The sequence below is a fragment of the Lepus europaeus genome, chromosome 6 (genome assembly GCF_033115175.1).
Source record: "Lepus europaeus isolate LE1 chromosome 6, mLepTim1.pri, whole genome shotgun sequence".
Lineage (NCBI taxonomy): Eukaryota > Metazoa > Chordata > Mammalia > Lagomorpha > Leporidae > Lepus > Lepus europaeus.
This window is the reverse complement of record NC_084832.1, coordinates 122648706-122675383: the sequence shown is the minus strand read 5'-3', so window position 1 is coordinate 122675383 and position 26678 is coordinate 122648706. Positions and strand designations below refer to the sequence as shown.

The 26678-nt window shown below is 42.1% G+C and overlaps 1 protein-coding gene and 1 non-coding gene across 6 annotated transcripts in view; one reads left to right on the top strand and one right to left on the bottom strand.

Moving 5' to 3' along the window:
* Nucleotides 1-22948, top strand: part of AMN1 (antagonist of mitotic exit network 1 homolog) — a 37176-nt gene extending 14228 nt beyond the window's left edge. For 4 of the 5 annotated variants that reach the window (XM_062195042.1, XM_062195044.1, XM_062195041.1 and 1 more), the window contains 6 exons: nt 849-981; nt 3849-3993; nt 8327-8544; nt 9405-9461; nt 12013-12124; nt 20494-22948. In XM_062195042.1, the coding sequence (XP_062051026.1) occupies nt 849-981; nt 3849-3993; nt 8327-8544; nt 9405-9461; nt 12013-12124; nt 20494-20567 (739 nt within the window). In that variant the 3' untranslated portion in view covers nt 20568-22948. The remainder of the gene's footprint in view (nt 1-848; nt 982-3848; nt 3994-8326; nt 8545-9404; nt 9462-12012; nt 12125-20493) is intronic. The other variant, XM_062195043.1, reaches the window with a different exon arrangement.
* LOC133762611 (U5 spliceosomal RNA) lies at nt 7790-7906 on the bottom strand. The gene has a single exon (XR_009866286.1). It is a non-coding gene; the product is annotated as a U5 spliceosomal RNA (small nuclear RNA).
* Nucleotides 22949-26678: the final 3730 nt, after the last annotated feature.

The window sequence follows — 26678 nt, the reverse complement described above, 5'->3', positions numbered from 1 at the left end:
GGCGTGAATCCACTGTCTCTGTGACTTGTGCAAAAACAGTCAAATCTTTGGAATCTTTGATTATAGTTCTTTCTCCAGTGATTTTGTTGCCTACATATTTTTAAGAAAAATGATGCCCCAGTTTAATCTTTATTTAGGGATTACATAACTGAAATTTTGGTGGTAAATGTTTCTTAAGAGTTGGAGGGATTAAGGAAAAAGAAATGCTGGTTTTTGTCATTTAAAATGCATTTTGAGGGGTCATATTATGACACAGTGGGTTAAGCTATTGCCCACAATACCTGCATCACATATGACTGCCAGTTCAGTTCCTTGGCTGCACTACTTCGGAACCAGCTCCCTGCTAATACCCTGAGAAACCAATAGAATATAGCCCAGGTTCTTGAACTCCTGCTGCCCACATGGGAGACCTGGATGGAATTCGGGCTCGTGGCTTCAGCCTGGCCTAGCCCTGTCCCATGTAGTCATTTGGGGAGTGAACCAGCAGATGGAAGATCTCTTTCTTTGCCTCTCCTCTCTGTGTAACTCTGCCTTTCAAATAAAAAGTCAGTCTTTTTAAAAAATGCATTTTGTCTTATTGGTGATGGGGACCTATGTACTTGAGTCATCATTTGTTGCTTTCCCTGATGGATGTTAGCAGAAAGCTGGAATTAGGGGTGGAGCTGGGACTTGAGCCCTTGTTCCTTTATGGGAATCAGACATCCCAGGCAGCATCTTAAGCACTGTACCAAGTGGCTGCCCCTATACAAAGTTTTATGAAAGGACTGAGCGCTAACAAACAACATGAAGACAAGTGTTAGGAGTCAGTCCAGTAAATGTAATTTTACTCTCTTTTGTTTGTATTTCAGATGCCTTTGGTGTTTCATGAAGAATATTTCCAGATTTATCACAGACATTAAGCCTTTGCCTCCCAACATAAAAGATAGATTGATTAAAATAATGAGCGTGCAGGGGCAAATAACAGATTCAAATATAAGTGAGGTAAGAATATGCATAACTGTAAAGCAAGCATATTATATTTTGCTGTTTAGAATTGGTCTCTTTTTTTCCCTTGAGGTAATAAAAATGTTCATATGTAATAGTATTTTTAAACTCTTCTCCCACTATTCTTTTGTTTGCCTCTCTTGTCTTCATGGTACCAGCACCCCTTGATCTCCAGGTTTTAAAAAATTTTAAATATTTTGGTCACAACTCACACTTAAAAATGTATATTACATCATGAATCTAGTACATAAACCATACTTAGTGTAACTATACTGTGTGAAGAACAAATTGGTATTTTCTATTTTTCATTCTATTTTGTCTTCATTAAAAGAAAACCAAACGTGTCTCACAGTCTAATAAACTGATTTCGTAATCCACCTGTGGATGATTATCAGTAGTTAAAAATCACGCTCTCCTCTAAGCTTGCCCCATTCTTCTTGGTGCCTCCCTCCTCTACTATATTAGACAGATATTCCATCCGCTGGTTGACCCCTCAGATGTCCACAACAGCCAGAGCTGGGCCAGATTGAAGCCAGGCTCTTAGAATTCAATCTAGATCTCCCATCTGGATAGCAGAGATCCAATTACTTGAGCCATCACCTGCTGTCCTCTAGCAATTGCATTAGTGAGAAGCTGGAATCAGAAGCAGAGCTGAGACTCAAACCCAGGCACTCCCATATAGGCATCTGGGTATCCTAAGCAGCCTCTGAACTGCTACACCAAACTACTACCCCAACATCTTGTTTTAAAGTATTGTAAAGCAATAAATATCTTTTCTCTAATTAATAGTGAATAAGAGAATAGTGTTACCTATTCCTAGAGAGTTTACCAGCTGGTAGTACTAGGATTGAATTCTGTATCCCCTTCAAAAATATGTTGAAGACCCAACCTCTCATACCCCAGAATGTGATCTTCTTTTAAGATAGGGTTGATGAGGCCGGCGCCGTGGCTCAACAGGCTAATCCTCCGCCTTGCGGCGCCGGCACACCGGGTTCTAGTCCCGGTCGGGGCACCGATCCTGTCCCGGTTGCCCCTCTTCCAGGCCAGCTCTCTGCTGTGGCCAGGGAGTGCAGTGGAGGATGGCCCAAGTGTCTGGGCTCTGCACCCCATGGGAGACCAGGATAAGCACCTGGCTCCTGCCATCGGAACAGCGCGGTGCGCCGGCCGCAGCGCGCTACCGCGGCGGCCATTAGAGGGTGAACCAACGGCAAAGGAAGACCTTTCTCTCTGTCTCTCTCTCTCTCACTGTCCACTCTGCCTGTCAAAAAAATAAAATAAAATTAAATTAAATTAAAAAAAAAAAAAAAGATAGGGTTGATGAAGTGACACTGGAGTAGGGTGGGTCCATAATCCAGTATGACCATTGTCCTAATGGGAAGAGGGCTGTGAGAAGGCACAGACACTGGGAGAAGTCTGTATCAAGATGGAGGCAGAGACTAGAGTGATGCTTCTACACTTCCAGGAAAGCCAGGGGTTGTCGACCATGAACAGAAGAGAGAGGTGGGAAATAGATTTTTCCTCAGAGCCAGCAGCTTGATTTCAGACTCCCAGTGTCTACAACCATGAGAGAATGAATTACTTTTGCTTTTTTTTTTTTTTTTTTTTTTTTGACAGGCAGAGTGGACAGTGAGAGAGAGAGACAGAGAGAAAGGTCTTCCTTTGCCGTTGGTTCACCCTCCAATGGCCGCGCAGCTGGCGCACTGCGGCCGGCGCACCACGCTGATCCAATGGCAGGAGCCAGGTGCTTCTCCTGGTCTTCCATGGGGTGCATGGCCCAAGGACTTGGGCCATCCTCCACTGCACTCCCTGGCCACAGCAGAGAGCTGGCCTGGAAGAGGGGCAACCGGGACAGAATCGGTGCCCCGACCGGGACTAGAACCCGGTGTGCCGGTGCTGCAAGGCGGAGGATTAGCCTAGTGAGCCGCAGCGCCGGCTTTACTTTTGCTTTTTAAAGCTTCAATTTGTATTTATTTTATTTATTTGAGAGGCACAAAGAGAAATCCCCCATATGCTAGTTCACTCCCCAAATGCCTGCAATAGCCATGAATGGGCCAGCTCAAGCCAGGTCTCCCATGTGGGTATTTAATTATATTAAATTGAAATACGTTATAAATGAAACACTTGTAAGGGTATTTCAAAACATGAGAAAATTGAATTAAAAGGTTATTTTGGTGCAAGAAAATTCTGAGGTCCATGCTTATAAGGAGAAAAGGAAAATCACCCACTGCTACCTTGGTTTTGCTTCTCGGGTCTAGGGGCCATTCCTCTGCACCAGCCATCAACAGTGCTTCATGTCTCACTAGGGACTGAAGGGGCACTGAAGTAGCCCCTCCAGCTGGAAGCAGCCTTGGTTATTTTCTGCTCTGTGTATCCTGTGTCCATATGAACATGTTTCTGTAGTTTTTGCTCTATTTTCCATCAGCCACTTGTCTGTTGTAATCTCCAAAGCACTGAACATAGAGTATTTTTGAAAGACTTATTTATTTATTTATTTATTTATTTATTTATTTATTTATTTGATAGGCAGAGTGACAAGACAGATAGAGAGAAAATGCTGTCTTCAGTCTGCTAATTCACTCCCCAAATGTCAGCAACAATCAAGGCTAGGTCAGACAGGTGCCCAAAACTTCATCTTGGTTTCCAGCATGGGCAGCAGGAACCCAAAAACTTGGGCCATCATATGCTGCCTCCCAGGTACATTAGCAGGAAGCTGGATCAGAAGTTTGGAGTAACCCAGGCCTTGGGACTCATACCAGACACTCCAATGTGGGTGTCCCAAGCTGCAGCTTAACCCACTGTGCCTGATGCCAACCCTGGGGGATATTTATATCACAGAATTTATTAGAATCATATATTTGTTGCAGATCTTACATCCTGAAGTTCAGACTCTAGATCTACGTAGCTGTGACGTTTCTGATACAGCTCTCCTGCACCTGTGTAACTGCCGAAAACTGAAGAAATTAAATTTAAATTCCTCAAAAGGAAACAGAATTTCCATAACTTCAGAAGGTATGTTTATTAACACTACATAAATTAGTAAACTACTGGTCACCACCTAGTATAATTTTAGTGAAGAGAAGGAGATAATATGAGGCCGGCACCATGGCTCAATAGGCTAATCCTTCACCTTGCAGCGCCAGCACACTGGGTTCTAGTCCCGGTTGGGGCGCCGGATTCTGTCCTGGTTGCCCCTCTTCCAGGCCAGCGCTCTGCTGTGGCCAGGGAGTGCAGTGGAGGATGGCTCAAGTGCTTGGGCCCTGCACCCCATGGGAGACCAGGAGAAGCACCTGGCTCCTGACTTCGGATCAGCGTGATGCACCAGCCACGGCGGCCATTGGAGGGTGAACCAATGGCAAAAAGGAAGACCTTTCTCTCTGTCTCTCTCTCTCACTGTCCACTCTGCCTGTCAAAAAAAGAAGAAGAAGAAGAAGAAGAAGGAGATAATATGTGAGAAAAGTACAGGAAGATGTCATTGAAAAAGGAATTTATCAATAAAAATATTCATACTAAGGGTAAAAGTTCCAAATTCAGTTTCTGGTTTATAACTTTTAGTACTGAAAGTTTAAAAATGCATTAGATAAGTTACTACCTTATATTTTAAACCTATCTGAAATAACATGAATAACACATCTATATTTTAAATATTTTGCCTGATGTACTAGAACAAGAAATGACTAGTTCATATTCATCAGATTAAACTTGCTAGACACTCCTGTATCAGTCTGTATAATCATAGTTTCTCATACTCAGGCAGACTGAATTTTTCAGTATTACTATTACACAAATTAGTGGATTTTACTTTTTTTCCCAATATAGATGCTTTATTTTAGAATATAGGATTTGTACCAATTTTTGTTAATATTAGAAAGAAGGTGCTGGCACCGCGGCTCAATAGGCTAATCCTCCGCCTGTGGCGCTGGCACCGCAGGTTCTAGTCCCAGTTGGGGCACCGGATTCTGTGCCCAAGTAGTTTTAATAGCTTTTGATTCCTTCACACTTAAAGGGGATGTGAGTTCACATGCTACTGATTTTAAGGAGCAGAGTGTCGGCCAGCGCCGTGGCTCAATAGGCTAATCCTCTGCCTGTGGCGCTGGCACACCGGGTTCTAGTCCCGGTTGGGGCGCCGGGAGTGCAGTGGAGGATGGCCCAAGTGCTTGGCCCTGCACCCGCATGGGAGACCAGGAGAAGCACCTGGCTCCTGCCTTCGGATCAGCGTGGTGCGCTGGCTGCACTGCGCTGGCAGCAGCAGCCATTGGAGGGTGAACCAACGGCAAAGGAAGACCTTTCTCTCTGTCTCTCTCTCTCTCACTGTCCACTCTGCCTGTCAAAAAAAAAAAAAAAGAAGGACTTACTTGGCTAATAGATTTCTGAAAAACTTTGTCTGTATTTTGCAATTATCTTGGTTACAAGTTAGGATATCCACAATATTACAAGCCAGCATAAATTTTCAATATTTGCATAAGTGATAACTTATTAAAAATAACTAATCAAAAAAGTACAGTCTTTGTCAATATTCATACACTTCGGACAGCAAATGTGTGAGATTTTTCCAGACAAAGCCATTCTCCAACCCTCTTGACACTAACTAAGTGTCCTACAATTTAATGAACTTCTGACAGTATGTAGGTTAATCCCACAGGACAATTCCCCACTTCAGATGCCAGTTCAAGTCCAGGCCCCTGGTCCTTCTGACTGATCAGCTATAAATCAGGGGCTCAGTACTTTGGCAGAATGCCTCACAGAACCCAGGGATATTATAAAAACTATTATATAGCACCTAAATGAACAGCCAGATGAAGAGTGCCAGGGTGAGGTCAGGAAGTATCCCAAGCACAGGAGCCCCTGTTCCTGTGGAGCTAGGGTGCATCATTCCCCAGTGTGGGATGCTTTCACCAACCAGGATGCTCATCAGATCTACTTGTCAAGAGTTTTCATAGAGTGCCCATGAGTCACTGGATGGACCTGGAAGTTCTAATCTCTTGGTCTCTGGAGAATGGCCCCATCCTGAGGCTGTCTAGGGGCCCACCTGGTTACTGTAAACTCAGGTATAATCCCAAAGAGCTCATTGTGAATAACAAAAGACACTCCCATCACTCAGGAAGTTTCATAGGTTTTAGGAACTCTGTGTCAGGAGCTGGAGTCAAAAACCAAATATATTTCTGATTATACCACCACTTCCATAATGGACACTCATAAGTAAAACAGCCATTCTTAAGATGTGGAAAACAATGAAAATGTTTTACCCATCAATCTACCATCTGTCCTTGGCTGTATTTTGCATACAAAAGTATTTTTAACAGTGTTAGAATTTTGTCCATGACTAAAGGACCCAGGATCCCCAAAATGCTTTTTTATTTTTTAATTTTTTTATTTTTTGACAGGCAGAGTGGACAGTGAGAGAGAGAGACAGAGAGAAAGGTCTTCCTTTTGCCATTGGTTCACCCTCCAATGGCCGCCGCGGCTGGCGCACTGCGGCCAGCACACCGCGCTGATCCGATGGCAGGAGCCAGGTGCTTCTCCTGGTCTCCCATGGGGTGCAGGGCCCAAGCACTTGGACCATCCTCCATTGCACTCCCTGGCCACAGCAGAGAGCTGGCCTGGAAGAGGGGCAACCGGGACAGAATCAGTGCCCCGACCGGGACTAGAACCCAGTGTGCCGGCGCCGCAAGGCGGAGGCTTAGCCTGTTGAGCCGCGGCGCTGGCCCAAAATGCTTTTTTACTTATGTGACACTATGTCAGCCCGCAATGCACATTTACATCAGTTTAATCAGATTTAGGAACTTCTCTTTTCTTGGTCCTCAGTGAGATGTATGACTGGTCCAGGCTAGCAGAGGAGCACGGTGGTAGCAAAGAAATAAAGGTTCGGGGGTGGGGGGAGAAGATGCATACATATTGCTGTTAGAGAGGAAGGTAGACTGTAGCTTATGTGTGAGGAGGTCAAAGGGAAGTTTGCAAGAAGCAGCCTTCGAAACATGCCTTGGAAGCAGCCAGCATTTGCACATCAGAGTTCTGCCCATGTCCTAATAACTTCGTAGGTAGGCCCAGGCTTCTCCCCACTCCAACCTCCACCCCATTCATCCCTGGAAAATCTTCCTGGCCCAGTGCTGAGAGGGCTTTTTTCCCAGCTACCTGGTCTGATAATGTTGGGCTACAAAACCTTAGAAGGAATTCCACAAATTTCAAACCCAGAAAGCCGAGGAGCAGGAGAAACAGGAGGAAGAAGTGCCCCTCATGCCCATATAAACCCAAGTCTGAACACAGACTGGGCACACCGTGTTCCTTCTGCGAGCTGCCCTTGGGGCTTGTTGGATGTACTACATCAGTACACTTTGCTACCTTGCTTACTGCTACTCTCTGCCTCATGTCTGAAATTCTTATGTGGAAACAAGGACCTCCATTCCAGCCATCTGGTAACTTACATTTGGACAATAACCTTTTTTTTGATAGGCAGAGTTAGACAGTGAGAAAGACAGAGAGGAAAGGTCTTCCTTCTGCTGGTTCACTGCCCAAATGGTTGCCATGGCCGGCATGCTGGGCCGATTCGAAGCCAGAAGCCAGGTGCTCCTCTCTGGTCTCCCATGCGGGTGCAGAGCCCAAGCACTTGGGCCGTCCTCCACTGCCCTCCCGGGCCACAGCAGAGAGCTGGACTGGAAGAAGAACAACTGGGACAGAATCTGGCACCCCAACCAGGACTAGAACCCAGGGTGCCGGCACCACAGGGGGAGGATTAGCCTAGTGAGCCGTGGCGCCGGCCTGGACACTAACTTTTTTTTTTTGTAGTGGTTTTTTTTTTTTTTTTTTTTTAAGCCCTGCGAAAGCAAGGCCCTCAAAAAATTGGGTAATGACTCAGAATTGTTCCTCTCCACGGAAATCTTTAGTAAAAGATGAAAGATTTATACGATCTGAAGAGAAACCAGAGTATGGACATTAACTTTTGATTTCCTTTCTGAACCCAAAACAAAATTGACTTTATTTAAAAATATTTATTTTAATTCAAGGAAGAATCATCTACCATATAACTATCATCTAACTTGATTCTGAATGGCTTTTAGTCGTTTCCTGAAAGCTAATCTACTTGTGAACAATAAAAGCTTGCCATCAATCAAAGATACTGTGAAGAATATAGTATTACAGACTGTGTAGAATGTTCCTGAAACATTTCAAAAGTTTTAAATAATGACAACAGCTTTTTGGAAATTAAGTATATCCTCAGAGATAGGCTGCTTTGAAAAAGGCTAACATATAACTGGTGACTGCTAAAATGAAAATCAGTCACATTGCTTACACGTACAAGTATCTATCCATAAATAGTGCATTGTTACCCAATCACATTTTCTTCTAGGAATAAAGGCTGTGGCTTCATCTTGCTCATCCCTGCATGAAGCGCTTCTGAAACGATGCTGCAAGCTCACTGACGAAGGAGTGCTTGCCCTTGCCCTCAATTGCCGGCTGCTAAAGATCATTGACTTAGGAGGCTGCTTAAGTATTACTGATGCATCCTTACATGCGTTAGGGAAAAACTGCCCCTTTTTACAATGTGTTGACTTTTCAGCTACCCAGGTAAATGAAATAAAACATAGACTCTGTTTGCCCAATGTATTCCCATGACTAATTAGGAGGGCGTAATTAATTACTTTTGATAATGTTGAAATTGTTGACCACTTCATGCTTTGTGTGGCTAAATAATTACAATATAATTGTTACCAACTTCAAGCGTATCTGCCCATGGCATGAAAAAAACAGTTAGTGACTCAAGGGAAAGAAAGATGTTGAAGCAAAGAAATTTGAATTTCTTAGACATGATGACAAACTAAGATGGGTAGCGGCAAACTAGTGTGCTAAAGAAACCATCTTCCCCGTGCCTTGTAACAAACCATTTGTAAATACAAGTGGCAGGAAATGGGGAGGGAGGGCAAGACCAAGAAGGAACAAAGTGCTGTAAAGGCTTGGTGCCAGCAAGAGTCCAAGAAGGGCCATGAAACTCTGTCCTCGGTTGGGTGACTTAGGAGACATGGGTCTGATCAAGCTGCTCCTACAAATCCTTGACAAAACACTCCTTACTTCTGCGCACATCTCCTGTCTCCAGATAAGAACCTATTTGCAGAAACTTCAAGCTGCAAGCAGAATTCCTCTAGTGACTGACTTGTCTGCTTGCAGGGCTGAACAGAAACAGTCTGTCCCAACAGGTCAGGTAGCAAGACAGACATACTCTGACATACATGGGAAACTCATTCACCTCCTTTCATAATTTGGCATGCTCCCCTCAATTGTTATAACAAATGTGGAAGGTGTGCGTAGCTACAATATATGTTTGCAGAATGAGAGACAATAAAACTATATCTAAATGATAGTGAAATTGATAAAAATTCCATTTGTACCTTCTCCATTTATAAGCTGTGCTTCTTTTTCCCTTTGCTTAGGTATCTGACAATGGTGTGGTCGCACTTGTTAGTGGACCTTGTGCCAAGAAATTAGAGGTAATTTTAAAATATCTATAAAGATGATTAGATACTATATGTCCTCAGAAATTGTTTTATAAACCTAATAGACAACCAGTGCCTTATCAATTAGGTATTTCATGGAATTTTCTTTTTGCCTCCAGCTCTTTATTTCCAGAGGAAAGAAAAACTGGTAGATATAAATGTGCTTTAACATAAAAACATGTTTTACTTCCAATATAAGTTCTTTTTAAAGATTTATTTTATTTATTTGAAAGGTAGAATAGGAGAGAGAGGGAGAAACAGAGAGAGAGGACTTTGATCCACTGGTTCACTCTCCAAATGGCTGCAATGGCCAGGGCTGGGCCAGGCTGAAGCCTGGGGACCCAAGCACTTAGGTCATCTTCTACTGCTATCCCAGGTGCATTAGCAGGGAGCTGGATCAGAAGTGGAGCAGCCAGGACTCAGACTGGTTCCAATATGGGATGCCATTGCTGCAGGCTGAGGCTTAACATTCTGTGCCACAGCACCAGCCCCACAATGAAAGTTCTTAATTTCCCGTAAGTCATAGCTTCTGACAGGTTTGAGGATTGTCTTATTGTGGGTGAAGGTTGCTAAAATTTATCAATGTGATGTGCTGTTCTTTGGACTGTCATGTCTGACATATTTCTACAGTGTTACTAATTCTAATCATACTATTTTTTTCCTGAGAACCATTGTATAGCCATTTAAAAAGATCATAAATTAGTGATTGATATGGAATCTTATTACAGAATTTTGGCTGTTGCCTTTCCCTATTGAAAGTAAGGTTTTGTTTTATTTTTTGAATACAATTGTGCTTTTAAGCAGTGAGCTGCACCAACTCCTTTTTGGAAGTAAGCAGTCTATAAATGAATTACAAATGTTAGCAATAGTAGTTTTGTAATAGACTAACAGTGCATGTTTTTGGCAAGAATTTTCCTTGAGTTATTGCCCACAGAGATTCTTTTGTGCGTGTGTTATTTATGATATGAATCTTGCTTGTCTTGCTAGTGTATATATTTTAAAAACCTTTTTCTTAGGGTATTTTCATAGGGATGGGCATGCAGCACAGCAGCTAGGACGCTGCTCAGCTGACTTGCATCCAACGTCAGCGTGCCTGGGTTTGAGCCCCCACTCTGGGACGCAGCCGTGATAACTCAAGTGCGTGTACTCAAGTATGTGCCACCCCTATGGAAGACCTGGTTTGAGTTCCTGACTCCTGGCGTTAACCTGGCCCAGCCCTAGCCTCAGCTACTGGGGCCTTTGGAAAGTAAACCAACACATAGATCTGTCTCTGCCTTTGTCTCTGTGTCTCTGCCTTTCAAATAAGTAAAATTTGTTAACAAAAAAAAGACACCGTCATATTACTCTCGTACCATGTTCCAAATTCCAATTTGCATCATAAGACAGAGGCAACATTTCTTATTTTAAATTCCAGCATTGGTTGGGGGTAGCATTGTGGCGCAGCAGATAAAGCCACTGCCCTCAACACTGGCATCCAGTATGAATACCACTTTGGGTCCTGGCTGCTCCATTTCTAATCTAGCTCCCTGCTAATGCACCTGAGAAAGCAGGAGAACATGGCCCTGCCACCCATATGGGATACCCAGATGGAGTTTGAGATTCCTGGCTTTGACTTGGCCTAGCGCTGGCTATTGCAGGCATTTGGGAAGTGTACGCGGATGGGAGATTGATCTCTCTTTCTTTATCTTTCCCTCTTTCTGTAACTTTGCCTTTCAGATAAATAAGTAAATATTTGGAAAAAGAAAAAAAAGTATTTTAAATGCCAGCCTTGGTTGAGCACTTCTTATATGCCAGGTTCCATGTTAACTGCATTATATTCATTAGATTAGTTAATTCTTAAACATATCATGTAATCACCATAATTTTTAATAAAATTCTCAAGCTATTTGACTTATTCTATATGTTCTAATAAAACCATCAGGAAATTAGTTGTTATGCAATGATGGGAAATACATATTTATCTCAACATTATAAAGTTGGGAACACCTACCTAAGTGTAGAAAAAAATAAGTGTTGGCAATTATAGCTCCATATCCTTGGATTTAAAATATTTATTTATTTATTTGAAAGAGTTACACAGAGAAGGAGAGGCAGAGGGAGAAAGAAAGAGAAAAAAGAGAGAGAAAGAGGTCTTCCATCTGCTGGTTCACTCCCCAGGTGGCCACAACATCCAGAGCTGCACTGATCCAAAGCCAGGAGCCAGGAGCTTCTTCTGGGTCTCCCACGTGGGTGCACTTGCACTGCTTTCCCAGGCCATAGCAAAGAGCTGGATCAGAAGTGGAGCAGCTAGGACTCAAACCAGCGCCCATATGGGATGGCGGCACTACAGGCGGCAGCTTTACCCGCTCTGCCACAGCGCTGAGCCCAAGCATTTAAATTTTAAAACTGTTTAATCTTCCAAATTACTTCAGACTCACATTGGTCTGTTCAATGTGATTTTCCTTGCAAGTGGATATTTATCTTTTTTATCAGAGTGTTTTATCAGCCGTGTCATACTATTATAATAAATCTATCTCATCTTTTTGTTTTCTTTATTTCTAAATAGGAAATCCACATGGGACATTGTGTAAATCTGACGGATGAGGCTGTGGAAGCTGTCCTTGTGTCCTGTTCTCAGATACAGATACTACTCTTCCATGGATGCCCCCTAATAACAGGTTTGATAAATAGCTTGGCTTCAAATCCTAACTTCTTTTACTGTGACCATGAGTAAATTACATAACCCATTCCATTATTCAGTTTCTTCACTTGTAGGTAAAATAGTCCTAGTGATAGTATCTCCCTCGTAGGGTTGGTCATGATGATTACCTGACACCTCTTTTTATGGTCCCTTGAGTATAATAAGAACTCAAAAAATGCTGACAGTGATGATAGTGGTGATGCTGGTGTGATAGTGGCATTGGTAAATGTTCAGTGAATATTGGCTATAATGAGGAAAATGATGGCAACAGTGTCCATGTCCTAATATTAAACATGATGCTTTATGTAGACAGTAATAATTTCAAACTTATAATATTACACCTATCAAATATGCAAAATAACCTGTTAACTGTTATCTCAGCAAAGTAACTGATACCTTAACTGTTATCGCAACGGAGTGAGAGTCAGAATAATTTGCACTCTTGGCCTAATGCAACTCTCACTGAAGGAAAACAAAGTAGTCCTAGCCCATTTGGCCTATGCTGGAGCTATGACACTGTATGTGTGTTATCCTGGCACAGAAACCATGCCCCTTCACATTCCCCCTTTAATGGCTCTCATCCCATAATATGACCTGCATCTCACTTGTAAACCACCAGTTATACTAGTTCTTCCAGCTCACTCTTAATTACATTCTAAACAGTTGTCCCTGGGTTGACTTGGAGTTGAGGTTAACCCTGGAAGTGTCTTTGACAGCTTGTCTTTTCTTATGTTTAAATAGCCAGTATTAACCAAAGCTGTATCCTGGTCTTATATTTTGGTATTAGTGATTTACGTAATGAAGACTAAATCTTACATTAGACAAAGACATTTCTTAAGAAAATATAGCCAAAAGGGGCACATAAGAAACTGTTAACAGTGGTTACTTCTAGGGAAAGTTGTGAAAGGAACCAGAGTGGGAAGGTATATGTTTTTGTACCTTTTGAATTTTGTATCACATGGGTGATTTTAACATTAAAATTAATAACTTGTAAGGAAATAATTTAAAACTAGAAAAACTCATTGGTTTAATGTTCGATGTATATGTATACTATTGTTGGAATGGCAAGAACGGAAACCAAGGGTTTCTGGTCATCAAATAAGTTAGGGGAGGGTGTTTGGCATAGCGGTTTGAGACAGCAGGTAAGAGCTGGATCCCACGTTGTGGGAGGGTGTTTGGCATAGCGGTTTGAGACAGCAGGTGAGAGCTGGATCCCACGTTGTGGGAGGGTGTTTGGTATAGCGGTTTGAGACAGCAGGTGAGAGCTGGATCCCACGTTGTGGGAGGGTGTTTGGCGTAGCGGTTTGAGACAGCAGGTGAGAGCTGGATCCCACGTTGTGGGAGGGTGTTTGGCGTAGCGGTTTGAGACAGCAGGTGAGAGCTGGATCCCACGTTGTGGGAGGGTGTTTGGCATAGCGGTTTGAGACAGCAGGTGAGAGCTGGATCCCACGTTGTGGGAGGGTGTTTGGCATAGCGGTTTGAGACAGCAGGTGAGAGCTGGATCCCACGTTGTGGGAGGGTGTTTGGCGTAGCGGTTTGAGACAGCAGGTGAGAGCTGGATCCCACGTTGTGGGAGGGTGTTTGGCGTAGCGGTTTGAGACAGCAGGTGAGAGCTGGATCCCACGTTGTGGGAGGGTGTTTGGTATAGCGGTTTGAGACAGCAGGTAAGAGCTGGATCCCACGTTGTGGGAGGGTGTTTGGTATAGCGGTTTGAGACAGCAGGTGAGAGCTGGATCCCACGTTGTGGGAGGGTGTTTGGCATAGCGGTTTGAGACAGCAGGTAAGAGCTGGATCCCATGTTGTGGAGTGCCTGAGTTTGAGTTCTGGCTCCACTTTTGATTACATCTTCCTTGTGGATGTGTACTCAGGGAGCCAGAAGTCCTAGTTGAGTCCCTGTCACCCACATGGGAAACCTGGGTTAACTTCCTGGCTTCTGGCTTCAGCCCAGCCTTGAAAGCATTTGGGGAGTGGACCAGTGGGTGGGAGATTTCTTTCTCTGTCCCTCTATCTCTGTCTGCCTTTCAAAGAAAGAAAGAAACTTATGAAAAGAAGGCTGAAAATTGTATCCTAGTGGGTAGACTGTCTTTTAAGGTAGAGGAGACCACAATATGTGGAATGTAATAACAACCATTGTTAATAGATCTTCTCAGAACAGCAACTAAAAATCTGTAAATCCACCCTCTAAGCTCTAAGTGCATTTAACCAATATTCTGAACGTGCAAGGACTTCTCATAAAGTCTTATTTTCCTCACACTATTTAATTAAGAACCTGCTCTGAGGGGGCTAATTTTTCCCTACTGCCAGGTAAAATCTCCAACAGGTGCTGTTGACTTTTCTTATTCTCAGAGTTCCTGAAATCTCTTCATTTCAGTAGTTAAAGTGTCTTAGGTGCATGTCATACTCCAGCCTCCAACCCACCCTGTTGAGGGAAGACTGATGTCTCCTGGTAGGAGGGGCTTCTCTTGCATGCAAATCTGTCCAAGTGCTGCCCAAATGAAGTTTGTTGTGTTCTACTGCCACCTGGTGGTCAAGTCTTTCTTTGCTTTGTTCTGAAATTCCTCAAATTCACTAGTTACATGGAATGGCATTCTAGAATACATCGTAGGTGTAGCATAAGACAAAAAGTGTTTATATGTCCAAAAAGATCATGAAGTGCAACATACCACTATAATAAATGTTGATTTGTTGAAGTCTCTGAGAAATCCTGTAGCTAAGAGACATGTTTAACTTTGTCTATCCCAATTTCCCCCTTTTTAGTACAGAACACTCCTGACTCACCCATTCAACTCCTTTTTTTTTATAATGTTGTTTTTCTGATTCCTAGTTTTACAGAATATGAAAATGAGGAGCTTAAATGTTATTTTATTAACATGACACAGTTTTTAATAATGCCAAGCCTAAAATTAAAGTCTCAAAGCACAGTGGCAGGAATACTGATCTTCAGTCCTACAGTCTCTCCAGAATTGCAAATAAATCCCTTCTGTGTAGCTCAGCTTTCTCTGTGAATAATCAGTTGTCATCAAAATGGGAGATCCAATAACAGTGCCAGAGTTCACACACCGTGGCTTTATTTTAATAAAGATTCTTTAGATGACAAGAAGCTGAAATTTTTAACTACCCAGATCCTCTGTATCTTTCCCCCTTTCCCATGAGTTCTGCAACTATGCTACCATTATATATATATATATATTTTTTTTTTTTTAATTTATTTGACAGAGTTATAGACAGAGAGAGAGACAGAGATAAAGGTTCACTCCCCAAATGGTTGCTACGGCCGGCGCTGTGCCGATCCAAAGCCAGGAGCCAGGTGCTTCCTTCTGGTCTCCCACGCGGGTGCAGGGGCCCAAGCACTTGGGCCATCCTCCACTGCACTCCCAGGCCACAGCAGAGAGCTGGACTGGAAGAGGAGCAACCAGGACTAGAACCCAGCGCCCATATGGGATGCCGGCGCCACAGGCAGAGGATTACCCAAGTGAGCCACGGCGCCGGCCCCACCATTATATATTTTTGTTACCATCATTGAATGAAAATCAAGTGGGCTAATATTGTCACCTTATATCTAATTTTTAATTCCTTCTTTTTCCAGAGAAGATACATGCTTTTTTTTTTTCTTTTGGCTTGATAATGAAAATCCCTTTCTTGATGAATGAAACCCCTTTCTTCTTTCAAGGAAACTTATATAGCATGCTTCCTTTCCTATGTATTCATGTGATTGCTCATACATACATGGGGGCTTTATAAAGTTCATGGGAAACTCACCTTATCCTCTGAATCCATTTGCTACAAATTTTTTCAGCCCCCTCATGCATGAGTATTTAAGATGATACAATTTATAAACTGTAGAAAGTCTTTACTAACTTGTATGTATTCATGTGCAACTATATTATGTTATCTTCAAAGCAACCTGATTCCCACATTAGCAATATCCACCATAATTTCTCATCAGAGTCCCTGAATTAACCTGTCTTCTCTGTTGTTTCTTAGTAATTATCAAATTTCTTACCCTTAGTCAGACTATAAACTCCATAGTATGAATTTGATCTTGAAGCAATTTGAAACACTTTGATTTTATTTCTGCCGAAAACATAAAAACTAAGCTGCTCTTGCAAATAGTGTAAATTGTAAGGTGGGTTAATAGGTGTTATGAAAGCACAGAAATAATTGTTACACTTACTAATTTTTTAATTATGTCTGCAGTTTTATCAGCAAGTTCAATTTAGATACCTTTGTTAATCTTATCACTTTATCTGTTTCTCATAATTATCTAAACGGGTTTCTATTCACAGACAGGGGCTTAGATGGAATGGCAGTAAAGCAATTAGACATTAAGAGTCCTTGTGTTTTACACTGAAAGGCCAAAGTATCCAGCAGGATGCCTGATTAGCCTTTTCTTAGAATCCTAGATGGGCGCATATGTCACGATTTACCACAAAGAGCCCAAAACAAAAGTGTTTTAAGACCTGAGTGATTTGCTTCAGAGTTTCTCTTTAATTAAAGCTCATTCCTTATTAAAAGGACATTTTTTATTTCATATTTTTTCTTTTTATTTATTTAATGTATTTGAGGGGCCAGTATTGTGGACAGCTGGTTAAACTGCCACCTACAACACTCACCAGCATCCCACATGGGCACCAGTTCGAGTTCTGGTTTCTCTACTTCTGATCCAGCTCCCTGCTGATATGCTTGGAAAAGCAACAGAAAATGGCCCAAGTGTCTGGGCCTCTGCCACCTGTGTGGGAAACCTGGATGGAGTTACAGACTCCTGGCTTCAGCGTGGCCCGTTGTGGCCATATGGGGAGTGAACAAACCTATGAAAGATCTTTGTGTGTGTGTGTGTGTGTGTCTATAATTCTGCCTTTCAAATAAATGATCTTTAAAAACAGAGAACAGTCAGAAGTCTGTCCATCTGTTGGTTCACTCCCCAAGTGCCCGCAACAGCCAGGGCTACGCCAGACTGAAACAAAGAGTCAGGAACTCAAGCTGTGTCCCCCATATGCTTGTCAGGGACCCAACTACTTGAACCATCTACTTGCCGTCTCCCGGTGTCTGCATTAGCAGGAAGCTAGAATTGAGAGCAGAGCCAGGACTCAAACCCAGGCACTCCAGTCTTGGATGGGGTGTCCCAAGCAGCATCTTACTGCTGTGCCAAATGCCCAGCGCATGAGGATGATGATGATGATGATGATGATGATGTTAATCCTATTTGTCTCCTAATTTATCCTTTTGTCTCCTAATTCATTCATTCATTCATTCCAAATCCAACAGGACAGAACTTCATGTAATGAAGTCATGTACACACTGCTGAAATGAAGCAATGAGCTTTGTAAAAATATGCCCAGCCTTTTTTTCTCTTTAGAATTTATTTTATTTTTTTGAAAGGCTGCATGACAGAGAGAGAGAGAGAGAGAGAGAATACCAAACAGCAGGTTTTTTTTTATTTAATGAATGCATTTTTTCATAGATGCAAATTTAGGAATACACTGGTTCTTTCCCCCATACCCACCCTCCCATCCCACCTCCCTCTCCCTCTCCCTCTCCCTCTCCCATCTCCTTCTTCATTATGGTTCATTTTTAGTTTGACTTTATATACAGAGGACCAACTCTATGCTAAGCATAGACTTCAACAATTTGCACCTCCGCATATACAAAACATATAGAGTACAGTTGGGAACAAAATTTGTTTTTCAGAATTGTGCTGCTGTTCTGGGCCCTTAGAATTCTCATATAAATATGAGGATCATCTTACCAACTTTCACCCAAAAAAGCCCATTACCAGGTTGAGGAAATTTCCTTTTACTCCTTGTTGGCTAAGTCTTTTTATTCTGAGTGTTGGATTTTTTTCCTACACCTGTTGAGATGATTGTTTGTTTCTTGTCCTTTATTCTATTGATTTATGATGTCTGTGGTGGCAAAAGAATGCTCCCACCCAAAGATGCCCATGTTCTAATGCCCAGAACCTGTGAGTATGTTGTGTTACCTGAGGTTGCAGATGGAATTGAAGTTGGTATTCCTGGCTTAAAATAGGGAGGTTATACTACAGTATCTGAGTAGGCCCAATGTAATCATTAAGTTTCTTAAAACTGGGAGAGGCGAAGAGAAGAACCACATGAGATGGATTCTACCAAATGTTGCCCACTTTGAATACACAGAAATGCAAGGCATGTGGTGGGCTCTAGAAGCTGGAAAAGTCAGGAAACTGGATTCTCCTGTCATTCCAGAAAGGAATGCAGACCTTTGACACCTGATTGAATTCCAGTGAAACCCATTTCAGAATTATGACCTTCAAACTTGTGTGATGATGAATTTGTATTTCTTAGCCATTAATTTTTGGTGATTTGTTACAGAAGAACCAGGAAACGGATACCATGTATTCTATTAATTGATGTTAAGCCAATCTTATATTCCTGGTATAAATCCTGGTTATTCATGGTATGCAATCCTTTTTATAGTTGCTGGATTTGTTGTTGACTGAAATAATCAGTCTGGTTGGACAGTTTATTTAGCAAGTCAAAGTGAGAACTCAAACCAGAAGCCCTCTGAATTGACTGCTTCATAGGCTTCTGTTTGGTAATAGTTTTTATGCTTTCTCTTATAGGTTGAGTATGTATTGAATCAGGTTTAAACAGGTAGATTTATATCACAGTTATCACAGTTATCAATTACATTAAAAATCAAAAAAGAGGAGCCTGCAACACCAGCATCCCATATGGGTCCCAGTTCGTGTCTTGGCTGCTCCACTTCCAACCTAGCTCCCTGCTAATGGCCTGAGAAATCAGCCAATGATGGTCCAAGTACCTGGGCCTTTGCCACCCACGTGGAAACCTGGAAGAAGCTCCTGGCTCCTGGCTTTGGCCTGGCACATCACTGGTCATTGTGTCCCTCTAGAGAGTGAACCAGTGGATGGAAGATCCCTCTTTCTCCCTCTCCCTGTCTCTCCGTCTCTCTCTGTAACACTTTAAAAATAAATAAATAAATCTTTTTTTAAAAAGTCAAAGAATATCTGTCAATAATCACAGACTTGGTTATTGATTAAGCGGTTGTTAAACTATCTTCCTTTACAGGGAGTGGCAAACAGTGGGTTATTAATTATTCAGACCACAGAGCTGTTAGTCTGTAATGGCCCTAAGATCTAAAGCTTAGTACAGCTGATGTTCATGTGGTCACCGGGTTTGTTGAAGAGTCTGGTTGACCCTGGGGGACTGACTGCATGGTGTCTTGACAGCATGGACAGCGTCTCACTAAGGCCTCTCCAAGCCACAGTGTGCTTGTGTTTTGGTGAGGATCTTTAAGTTTCTATTCATGGGGGATCTTACTGTGGTTTCCTTTTTCTGTGGAAGCTCTAGGTTTGGAATAGCCTCACAGAATGAGATCAGAAGTGCATCTTCCACCTTAGAATCATCCCTCCACCTTCGTTATGGTTTTGTTTCCATCATCTGTCTTTGTCCATCCTTTCAACTTATTTGAAATCTACCTTTAATCTAGATTTCCCACATAACATTGTTACCGGAGAAACAAAGGGTCCTTGTCTTCTCGAAAGAAAGAATCCAGGCACGAGACAGAGCAGTGGAAAGCAAAGTAGCAAGGTTTATTAGGGTAGGGACATCCGTAAGAACAGATGCACACCTCTCCATGAAATCAGACATGACCGATTTCACACGGGGCATGGCGAAGGTATCACATTGAGGCTGGGGCTTTTAAGGGGATGGGTCTCGCCTTCCCACCTTTTCTCTCCCCCTCTCCTTCTTCTCCTCCAGAACAAAGGACTTGTTGGGTGTAAAAATGAGACATTCCTTTCTGAGTTTTCCCCCTGGAGTTGTCAGGGGAAGCCTGGCTGGCATTGGCCAAGGGGGCTTCTCTCTAGGGTGCCCGCCTTAGAGGAAGGTAGAAGGGGCAGGACCCCCTGGAAGGTCATCAGGGTCCAGGCAGGACTTTGAAGTGCAGATACTGGGCTGCACCTGGGAGGTTATGAGGTAACTTTGAAATGCAGATGTTGGACTGCTGTAGATGTCAATTCCTTAGGCCCTTGTGACATGCACATAAGCTAATTTCTGACTTCCTACCTAACAAAATCACGGAACAAAATACCATATGTAAAAAAAAATCACAGAGAAAGCAATAAATGCCTGCTTTTAAACAGTATTACGATGATATGTACACTACATCTTGTAAGAGTGAGGACCACCTTTAATATTAATATGTTACTCACTTGTATACTCTGCTTTACATTGTATCTCATTTAATCCTTTCAATAATCCTATGAGATTTAATAGTTATCATTCAAGTTTATACATAAGGAAACATTAACAGCTACTGTGAATTAATATATTATCATGTTTTCTTTTATAGATCATTCACGAGAAGTCTTGCAGCGATTAGTAGGCCCAAACAAACTGAAACAAGTGACATGGACTGTGTATTGATGCCTTTTGAAGCTCATCAAAGCTGTGGAGGCTGATCAAAGCTACTTTCCCAGGAAACCGTCTGTACAGATTTGCTTTCCACTTAATTTAAGACTACTCTATTATTTTATCATCTTATTTAAGCTATAACTCTCAGAATCAGCTAACTCTGAGTGTGTCCATGGTTTGTGCTCTGAAGTTAACCAGACCCTTAAACATTTTAATGTTGCTATTATTCTACACTTGTTTGGCGAGTCATTGTTTTTGAAATGTCATTCCAGCATGAACTCTTACCTGTTGAGGAGGGACCAGGGCAGGGCATGAGTTTTGTTTCTTGAATAGCAAGGTCTTAAATCATTTGTTTTCCCCTGAGATTTCCTTCTCCTATGTAGACATTTGAGCTGTTTAAAGAGAAATTTGCTGATATTGGATAGACTATAGGAAAATTCTAAGTAACGGTATGTCTAAAATAATATCTTCCTTAAGAAAAAAGTTCCTTCCTAATTATTTCCTGGCTTTTACCTTCTTGAAGTATTTAAATGCCATTTGCCAAAAGCAAAGCTGAACACTAGACCTGTTAACTATTCACAGAATTTATATATCTCTTCGTTTCATGAAGTAAATACTTAAATGTCATAATTTACAACATCACACCTTAGCCATTGGGCTTGTTTATATTTGTAATGCTCTGGCCCAGCTCCTTTCTTCGTTGATTTTTATGCTGACTCTGCCCAAATGTTTTTTATTCTTCTGTGAGTCTTGTTCCTTAGCAAAACTACATTTAGAAATGTGTAAACATGAATAAATATGAAGGACCATTACAGAGACTGTACCCCGAAACTCTTTTGATTTCACATTGTGAAATAAATAGCAACGGTCATAGTTTTGAAAAGAAAACTTTTGAAAAACAAACCAAAAAAAAATTATCTGACATCTACTATGCTCAAATTACCCCCAAATTTATGCTGTGATCCTGGCTCAGGCTTTCTTAAACATTTCTTATTTTGCCTCTGATGTAGTGAAAAACATGAAAACAGGGGAAATACCATATGTAACGAATCTTGTACATGCTTGGGGAGGGGCTACATATCCAGCTCTATTTCTTGACTTTATGACGTGGCATGTTTATAATGTGAATATATGTACTGCCACTGCAAAGGTGGTGTGTGTGTGTGTATATATAAAATGGGTAAGGCCTGTCTGAAATTTTCCACAGACAAACATGGTGAAATTTAATTTCTAATACGTCAGTAGGCTCTTCCCCATTTTTGCAGAAACTAGTTTCAGGTATGAGCTTCTTAGGGTTTATAAAGGATTTATCTTACTAAACTGGTTTGCACTTTTTAAAAAAAAATTTGTATTCGTTTACTTGAGAGGGAGGAAGAGGGAAAGAGAAAGAGAGGGCGAGCGAACATGCTCCATTTACTAGTTGAATCCCAAAATACCTGTAATGGCCAAGTCTGTGCCAGGGCCAAAGCCTGGGGCCAGAGACTCCATCGAGGTCTCCCATGTGGGCAACAGGAGTCCACTTACTTGAGCTGTCATTGGTGTCTCCCAGAGTCTCCATGAGCAGAGAGCTGGAGTCAGTAGCCAGAGCTGGGGATAAGCCAGGAGAGTCTGATGTGGCGCACAGGTCTTTATTTATTTATTTATTTATTTATTTATTTTGACAGGCAGAGTTAGACAGTGAGAGAGAGAGAGACAGAGAAAGGTCTTACTTTTTCCGTTGGTTCACCCCGCAAGTGGCCGCTACGGCCGGCGCGCTGCACTGATCCCTGGTCTCCTATGCAGGGAGCACAGGTGTCTTAAGCAGCTTCTTTACCCCTAGGCTAAATGCTCACTCCCGCAGTTTGTATCTGGATTTTCTTGCTTTTTATTGTTGTTGTTGCTAGTTGTATTAACTATTTTACAGTACTTTTTTAAAAAATAGGAGTTTACTTCAAAAAGTTCATGGAAATGGGATTAAAAGATAATCTTACTTTGATGCAAAAATACTTTGAAATACATGCATTGTTTTTTAATAATATGACTTCCCCATGAACTTCTTGAAGACTCCTAATATCAATACCTTCTCTATCTAGGGATCCTCACCACTATGTATCAGTCTCCCATCCCGGTACCATTTTCACTCGTGCCTCCTTGTTTTTCTTCTATCTATCACTATCTGATACCTGTTTTATGTTTAATTTGATCAAAATCTGTCTCCCACTCTAGAATATAAACTTCATGAGAACAGAATATTTGTCTTCTTTTTCATTGCTTTAAAACAGTGCCTGTTCGCTGTGGCGCCAAGGGTTAAAGCCCTGGCCTTAAACGCTGGCATCCTATATAGGCACTGGTTCTAGTCCCAGCTGCTCCTCTTCCGATCCAGCTCTCTGCTGTGACTTGGGAAGGCAGTAAAAGATGGCCCAAGTCCTTGGACCCCTGCACCCACATGGGAGACCTGGAAGAAGCTCCTGGCTCCTGGCTTCAGATCAGCACAGCTCCGACCGTTGCAACCATCTGGGGAGTGAACCAGTGGATGGAAGACCTCTCTCTCTGTAACTCTTTCAAATAAATAAAAGTAAATCTGGTTTTTTTTTTGTTTTTTTTTTTTTTTTTTACAGGCAGAGTGGACAGTGAGAGAGAGAGACAGAGAGAAAGGTCTTCCTTTACCGTTGGTTCACCCTGCAATGGCCACAGCCGGTGCACCACGCTGATCCGAATCCAGGAGCCAGGTGCTTCTCCTGGTCTCCCATGTGGGTGCAGGGCCCAAGCATTTGGGTCATCCTCCACTGCACTCCCTAGCCACAGCAGAGAGCTGGCCTGGAAGAGGGGCAACCGGGACAGAATCGGTGCCCTGACCGGGACTAGAACCCGGTGTGCCGGTGCTGCAGGCGGAGGATTAGCCTATTGAGCCGCAGGGCTAGCCAATAAAAGTAAATCTTAAAAAAATATATAAAACAGTGCCTGTTACATAGTAAGTACTCAAATACTTGTTGAATGAATGAATAGGAAAGAAATACAGGAAGAAAAAAATAGATGTAACACCCATATTTCCAGTATCCAGTTCAATTTATTTCTTTCAGTGTAAAGAGATTGGAAATCGTCACTCCCATCTTCACAAGAAAAAAGCCCAATACATTTAAAAGTCAACACCACTTCCTAGATTCATCAGAAAATTAAGGTCAAAGGAAAAATCAAAATTGGAAAACCAAGTGAATGCAAAGAATTGCAGCTCATCAGGAGCAGAAGCCTGTTGTACCCTGCTGCTGGAACCAGGATCAGTAGGACCCATGCTTACAGTATAGTTGATGAGTTTTTGGAGGCCCCATGTGATGAACGTGGAGGAGACCCACCATATTCTCAGGGTGAAGATTAGAGAAACAGCCCCCTCTTACTTGCAGGGGGTACGTGAAAAGTTACCATTGTGAAATAAGCATGAGGGCAGCGCTGTGGTGTATCGGGTAAAGCCATCACTTGCAGTACCAGCTTCCCATGTGGGTGCCAGTTCAAGTCCCAGCTATTCCTCTTCTGATCCAGCTCTCTGCTGCAGCCTGGGAAAGCAGCGGAAGGTGGCCCAAGTCCTTGGACCCCTGCACCCATGTGGGAGACCTGGAAGAAGCTCCCGGCTCCTGGCTTCAGATCAGTGAAGCTCCAGCCATGGCAGCCATTTGGGGAGTGAACCAGCGGACAGATGATCTCTCTCTCTCTCTCTTTCTCTCTCTCTGCCTCTGCCTCTCTGTAACTCTGCCTTTCAAATAAATAAATAAATAAATCTTTTTAAAAAGAAGTGCACAAGTATTCTATTTTCTTTAATAAACACTGGCCCTCCAGGGAAACTTGCCAGAGCCTAAGTGACCTGGAGAAAAGAAGTATCCGACCTCAGCCTATCTATGCTTCCTGTCTCACCAAAGAGGGGGAAAACAGGCTGAGAAAGACTTGTGACAGTGACAGTCCCGGGGCACGGGCTGACAGAGACTGAGACCTAATCCGTGACCACAGAACACGCCCCTTCACCCTCACCTTACCTCCACATCAAACAGGCCACCACACAGGAACAGAGGATACGGCTGGGAGAAACACAAGCCTCAGACGCTACTGAAGTAGAAATCAGGAGAGACAAAAACTAGAGGAAAACTTAGCCTCTGACACCTACTCCACAGCAATCAGTAACTACTCAGAGAAAACGTGAAACCTCATATTACCCCAGTTTACCTGTTTTTACAACAGAGGAAAATCAAAAAGCATGCTAAAAGACAAAAAAACACAATTAGAAGAGCCACAGCAAGCATCAGAGCCCAACTCAGAGATGGAAGAGATTTTGGCTTATCAGAAATTTAAAATAGTATGATTAATGTGCTAAAGACTCTAATGGAAAAGCAGACATAGAGTACCTCTAAGAAAGAATCAACAGGAAATGTTAGAAAGCATAAATATTTGAACAGAAATGAAGAATTCCTTTCACAGAGGCATCAGTAGACTGCTCTTGGCCAAGGAAAGAATCAGTGAGCTTGGATTTGTCAACAGAAACCTCCCAAACTGAGAAGCAGAGAAAAAAAAAGAATGAAAAAAAAAAAAAAAAAACACAAACACAACTTCGAGACAGCTGCAAAAGGGGTACCACACATAACGGGAAGAGCAGGAGAAGACAGAGAACCCAAGAAATACCTGACTGAGATGAGATGGAAACTGACAGTTTCCCTAAATTATTGACAGACATCCAATCTCACATCCAGAAGAAGCTCAGAGAACACCAGGCAAGATAAATTCTCAAAAAAACTATACCTGTGCATTTTCAAACTGTAAGTAATCGAAGAGGAAAATCTGAAAGAAGCTAGGGAAATAAAATGCCTTACCTGCACGACAATACAATTAAGAATTTCGCTGGGTTTCTTGAGAAACCATGCAAGCCCGAGGAGTATAACAGAGATGGTCCCTGACTTACAATGATTCCACTCACAACTGTTTTACTTTACAGTGGTGCAAAAGCGACAAGCATTCAGCGGAAACCTCCTTGATTTTTGGTTTTTTCCTGGACTAGCAGTGTGTGATGCAATCCTCTCTCATGATGCTGGGCAGTGAGTGAGCTCATGAAGTGAGCTAAAGCTTCGTCAGCCACACAATTACGAGGGTAAAAGACTGATACCCTACAGTGCACTGCACTGCTGAGCTATGTTGTGTAGTAGGTTAAGGTGTGGGAAATGCATCTTTTACTTTTTAAGACCTAACCCCGTTGTAAGTTGAGCAGCATCTGTACTTGTATTGAAAGAAAAATCGCCAAGCTAGAATTCTGTATCCAGAGAAAGTATCCTTCAAAAATAGAAAAATGCTTTCTTAAATGAATGTAGATGGAATTTTTAACAAATATACTGCCCCACAAGAAATGTTAGGAAGTCATTTTGCTAGAAGGAAAATTATATAGGTCACAAACATAGATCTATATAAAGAAATTCAGAGTATTAGGGAAAGAATAAATGAAGTTAAAGTCTTTCAAAAAATTATTTATTTGAGAGGCAAAGAGACAGACAGAGCTCCCATCTACTGGTTCACTCCCCAGATATCAGCAAGGACTGGGCCCAACTGAAACTAGTAAACCCGGAGCTCAATCCAGGTATCCCATGTTGGTGGCAGGGAACAATTAACTGAACCATCACCAGTGTTTCCCAGAATCTGCATCAGCAGGAAGCTAGAATCAGGAAACAGAGCCAGGACTCAATCCCTGCACTGTTACGTGGGATGTGGGCACATTCACCCATGTCTTACTGCTAAGCTAAACACCTGTCCCAAAGTTACAGTCCTTTGTTTTTCTTAATCTTAGTTGATCTCATACTTTGTTCAAAATAATAGCAACAATGTATTTGGTAATTATAGTTTATGGATAAGTGAAGTGAATGAGGGAAATTTGAAATTTGAAAGCAGACTTTGATTAGTTACAAATGTATACCGCAAACATTAAAAAAAAGTATAATTAATAGCCTAAGGGAAAAAATGGAATGATAAAATGCTTAATTAAAACTAGATAAAACAAGGGTAGAAGACAAAGAAAGAAAGAAGAAAAAGGGCAATAAAATAGGAATAATTTACATATTAGCAGATATCAGTAATCATGTTAAATATGAATGATCTTAATACAAACCATTAGGCTACAAA